The 5,395-nt window shown below is 52.7% G+C and overlaps 1 protein-coding gene across 1 annotated transcript; it reads right to left on the bottom strand.

Annotated features, from left to right (window-relative positions):
• Positions 1-448: 448 nt before the first annotated feature.
• Positions 449-2,473, bottom strand: APEX2 (AP endonuclease 2; the record flags this gene model as incomplete). The annotated part of the gene is made up of 1 exon (XM_005854983.1): positions 449-2,473. A coding segment is annotated over one exon (1,855 nt), but the record flags the coding sequence as incomplete, so codon positions are not given.
• Between the last annotated feature and the right edge of the window lie 2,922 nt (positions 2,474-5,395).

The following is a 5,395-nucleotide window of genomic DNA, read 5'->3' as shown; positions in this document are numbered from 1 at the left end:
GGACGGCTAAGATTACTATGAGTGCCATCCAGTGACTTTCAGGCAAATACTGCTTGTATAAACCATCCTGCCAACTCCGTGCTGCATTTGCAGCGCATTCTTTGGCACCGACAAGCCATTCCGAAAGGCCCATTGGTGGCGTCAACCATAGTGACATCTGAGCGGGCTGTCCACCTTTGAATACAAAAGTGGGAACTTCAAATAGGGGACAGTGTATGTTTTAAAATATTAAAATGAAGCTAAACTACGAGAAAGAAGCAGCAGGGCGAGGGCAGGAGCGGGGGGAGGTGATAGAAACCTGCCATGACACGATTTTGTACCTGGTGCTGCCCTGCGCGCGGGGCCGGGAAGGCGACAACCTCCTCCTCGCTTGCGTGATATTTTAAGGAGGGTCGCAGTATGGCACGGCCGTGATTAGGGAGCAACCTCCAGCCTGAAACACGGAGTTGACCAGCACAGTTTAGATTTCGCTATTTGCGTTTTATTTTTGCGTACCGAAAAAATGCACATTTTAAAATCCTTGTTCAAGGCGATACTCTTCTGTCAAGCCACGGATGTGTACTTCTCGTTCTTGATGCTTGTTTCATCTAGCGTGCCACAAGCACTTCAAAGACCTGGTTACACATCGCCCGTCTTGCTAGGTTTCTCTTTTTTCACCAGACCGCGGACACGCCGGAATCCTGCTCCCATTGCTAAACTGTCTTCCCATAGAAAATCTCTGCAACGCGCTTCTTTGTCTCCATCTGTGCCGACAGGCCGTGCACAACAGAAAAAATACCTTCCAAGGTTGCCACTATCTGCCTTTTTGACATGTCGTCGGACCATGGGCTCATTATGACCCTGACATCGTGGGGTGTTGTCCCTCTGGGATCGGAAGGCACTCAAAAAGACCTCTCGTCGTGTGGCTTCCAGCATGACACCGGGCTGGGGAGCCGACATGGTAGATGAAGATAGAGAAGATGATTTGGTAGCATACAAAGTAGATGAGTGTTGCTCACGCGCTAATGCTTTCGAAGAAACAAAGGAGGCGGACGTCCCAGTGGTCATCTTTTCCTCCGTCGCTTCACGGCTCTCATCCCCCCCTTTGGCTCTGGTGCTGGCAATGCCATAATGAGTCAGAGTCATCTGTGATTTGGTCGGCACCTGAGCTGCAGAAGATTTGGATTTGGTGCGCTTCCTCCCAATTGTGCTGGTGCGTGCGCACTTCACCATAGAGCCTTGCATGCCTCCCTGCCGAGCCCTAGCCTCGTGGCTTGCATGAAGCGAGGGAGCTGACGGAGATAGCGGATCGCAAACCTTAAGCTTTTCGTGCAGGAAATCGTTGCTGAAACTTTGGTCAACACAACCACTGGGATAGGGAGTGGTGGCCACTTTGAGCGATGGCTTCAGAAGAAATGTGTGAATGCCGGCCTGTCGGGCTCGAAATTCGGGGTAGTTACCCGTGCAAAGCGGGGGGAGAAGAATGCGTCCGCTACCGCGCTCCGAAAAAGGAGAGGGCAAAGAAAGATATGACCCATCTGTAAGCTTTGAGAAAGAGAAGCGCGCAGTCACCGGACAATGATCGCTGCCGCGCACCTCCTGTCTGACGGCCGCCTCCTCCAAGTGGGCGACGATACCGGGACCCTCTGCGTAGCCGCACAGACCCGGTGACGCAAGAATGTAGTCTATACGCCGCCCATAATTTGTGTGACGCGCTGCCGTCTGATTGCACCAGCAGGAGAACGCGTCGGTCCGGAAAGGGTGCAGCTCGCGAAACGTGTCCACCAGAAGCGGCCAGCTCGGGGCAGACTCCCAATTCATGCATTCATTCGGAAGCCACTCCCACCGCGAGTCCTTACTTTTACCCCCCCCCTTTGCTTGTTCTAGGGCAGCTTGGCGCGATCCAAGCAGCGTGCGCATCCACCGGGCCCATGGAGCAGCCGCAAGCTCTTCCTCCGAGGGACGCTCGACCGAGTCTTTTGCGTCCGCGATAGCGTTCAGGTCCCCACAAAGCACCACTTCGCGTCCCGATACCGTGAATGCGATAATACGAGCCAAAAGAGCAGCATTGAATGCTTTTTTGAAGCGAGCGCGACCCGGCCTGCCATTGAACGGGGCGTACACGTTCAGAAGCAAAAAATGACCGTGGTCCGTCATGACCACACGTCCCTCTGTGTCTATTTTGCGTAGTATATCTTCGGGCTGAATCATATTGAGAATTCCTTCAGCTGACGAAATACATCCTTCGTAGTCCTCTTCCTCGCCTGCGTCTCCCCCATCGCTCCGTCTGGCTTCTGCACTTCTCTTTTGTTCAGCCTTGACCGGCTCGGCCTCAAAATTGTCTGACTCGTGGACTATCTCCTCAAAAATGCGTCGAAAAATTCCGCATTCAAATGGGCAAGCTTTGCCAGCCACTGTGCTCGGGATGTCATTCAGGCCCTTCCGGCGTTCATAAGCACAGCACACCAAACCCGCCGAGGCCGCATGCACCCCGACATGCTTGCTCACGTACGTGACCACACCAGCGTACGCTCCTCCTTGTGCCACACCCCGATGTGTGTGGGCAAAAAAGGCGTGATAATGCTTGAGCGTTGCCACGTCCTCGGTCAACATATCCCGCGATATTTTCGTCTCCTGCAGGCAGACAAATGTGGGTGAACCCAAGGCCGCGAGCTTACATCCAAGCCAGTCATTCTTAGACGCCGCATTCGACGAGATACCCGAGCCTTTATCTAGAGATCGAAGTGCTGCAACATTCCAGCTGAAAAATGTCACGCAATTCATCGCGAAATGCAGTGTAGATAGTGGAAGGATAGAGCGAGAGGAGGTTACCGACTGGGTGGTAGGCGCCGGACACGGGCGAAGCGCGCTATTCCAAAGCTCGGGATGTATCCCGACACCGTGTAACACATGGAACCAAAGAGCTTCTGCTGTATGTAGATAATGCGTTTGTAATGTAAAACCTTTTTAAATACCCTGGAAGGCTGTTGGGCAGACACGAGGAGCCAGGGGCAGGGTGTGTCGAAAGGTACCCTCTGACGCAGGAGCGAAAATGATGTCCTCGAAAGGATTAATAGGAAATTCACGACTTCTGTCAAACAGTAATGCCTGTTGTAGGCGTCAGAATGATGGTTCACAAAAGGAATCAGTAGAAGAACGCGATTCGCGGCCCCCGAGCCGAAGGCGATGGGCCGCCCAGCGGAAGCCTCTGAGAGGGTGTACCTTGTTACCTTGAGCCTCCGGCCCTTCTCTGATGTTTTTCCTCCCCTGCAGCTACTATCATCTCAGGAATATCATCCCTTTCGTTAATAAAAGGCGTTGGTACAAGAGTATGGGACTCTGATGAAATGCCTTCGGACTCCCTGGCTCTCTTGGCGGCACTCTTGCGCGTTGCGCGAAAGAAGTAAGTAAGCTCTCGCAAGAGAGACATCGAGCAGAGCTTATTTCTGTATCTTCGAACTCGGACCGCCGAGTTTACCCGGGAATGCACAACGCCTTCCCTTATTATCTTCTTCGCCCTCAAGGAGCATGCTGCTGGCTTGCTCTGACGGAGACGACCACTGGTTCTTACAGGCCCACCGCACTCGGGCTCATCGCAAGAGGACGTGGCCATGGTGTCGCGCCCCCTATTTCTCTTTCTTTTCTGAACGCTCCTCTCATGAAGTCTTCACGGTCTATAAATATATGTTAGGCATGCAAGGTCGTGCATGTGTGCCCAAGAGTATAGAAAAAAAATATGGTAGTGTGCGATAGCGAGCGTCGCTCTGACAAGCGGTGGTATCTCGATAGAGTCAAATATTTTCTACAGTCCCTCCTTCAAAGTTTTCCCCCTTATGTTGCTGGAAGGGGCAGCTTCATCCTTCAAGGAAAGCCGTGGAAGCGTGTTCTGTGCCAATTACTGTCTTGCTATCGAAAAAAAAACGCTTCATCTTCCTGCACTAGAGGTACCCTGGGCGGCTCGGATCGAACGAGGGAGGCGAGCAAGCAACTCGCAACCTGCCCGCGTAGTGGTAAAGCAGCACCTAGAGCTGGGAGAGGTATCGTAAGGAAATCCCACAAATGTGGATTTTTGTAAACAATAGCTTGAATAACCCCTTGGGAATGTCCACAGAATCATGTGCGTTCTAAATAACTTTGATTTCGGCCAAAAGATGATCCGTCCACCCACCATCTCGTCGTCCGTCTCCGGCCCAGCCGGGTGCCACCACTCCCCCTCACTTCTTGGCGCTCGGAGAACCGCCTCAATGCGGGCTATTTAGGGCGAAGATAGGGCATGCATTCTCTCCGAACTAACCATACTCATAAATAACTCAGCACTCATCTTATAACGATTGTCATTCCACATTCTCTGAATGGGTCGCACCTTTTGTCGCATCCCACCTCCTGTGGCCACTGAGAAGCACAAACCGAGAAATTTTGAGTAAAAGGCGCACTTATATTTTATGCTCTCACACGCATTTGAATGTCTTACATGCATTCATGACTAAAGATGTTATGGTGAGAAATCTGCAACGGAACCAGTTGTGCAATCAGGGCTCACCCTGCCAGGATAAGGCTATCTTTCTTTTCAAACACAAGCTGACAAGTTACACGCACGCGTCTGACTTTAAACGTTCTTTTTTCCCGCGTATTGCACAGAACTCGTGGGTTTCCCTTTAAGTTACAATCACGATCGAAAAGCAGAAATTGAGTCCGATCTGACGTCGCCTGTCAGCCTGCCAGGAAGAGGAGGGGGCAGTCGACAAGACGGAACGCAAAACCTGGAACGCTGTCATTGGTCCTCTTTGATCTTTGAGCAGTGCGCGCGACGTTCGTACCTCTCAGCCAGCGAGTTCACCACGTGTCATTACAAAGAGGGGTGCAACTTTAATTCCACCCAGTAGATCTCGGAGGTTGTAGTTTGTTCTCCGGAGGGTAAGGAACCAGGGCAGATAACATTTCTCCGCCCGGCGAAGCCTTTGCTAGACTGCAGACGCAGAATTCTCCCTCAGACTCCATAGCTTTCTGCGTCAAGAGGACAGAATTCTTCCACACTTTGTGTCAGCGTGCGTTGTGCTCCGTCCTACGAATGAGTACAACCGAAGGCGCGAGTGCGGCGGATGGCATATCGCGAGTGGCGAGTGCAAATGGTAGGGACAACAGCATGAAAGCTTTGGCATCGATTTTGCGTGCAGAGCCTCTACCCGTGGGCGTCGACACGCACAAAAAGTCCCTAAGCGCGGCAGCGCCCGCCTTCAAACCTATGAAGCTGCGGCCGGACGCCCACGTCTTCGTCCCAAAGAGCGCCTTCAAAGCGCCCGCCCCGCCCACTGGGCCCAAAGCAGCTGCCCCAGTCCGCGCACAGAAGACAGAGGCACCCGCACTTCCGCGGGGCCCCTTTCACCAGACCGCGGACACGCCGGAATCCTGCTCCCAT

Source organism: Nannochloropsis gaditana (assembly GCF_000240725.1).
Source record: "Nannochloropsis gaditana CCMP526 unplaced genomic scaffold scaffold328, whole genome shotgun sequence".
NCBI lineage: Eukaryota > Eustigmatophyceae > Eustigmatales > Monodopsidaceae > Microchloropsis > Microchloropsis gaditana.
Note: the sequence above shows the minus strand (reverse complement) of the source record. Positions and strands in the feature narration are given on the sequence as shown.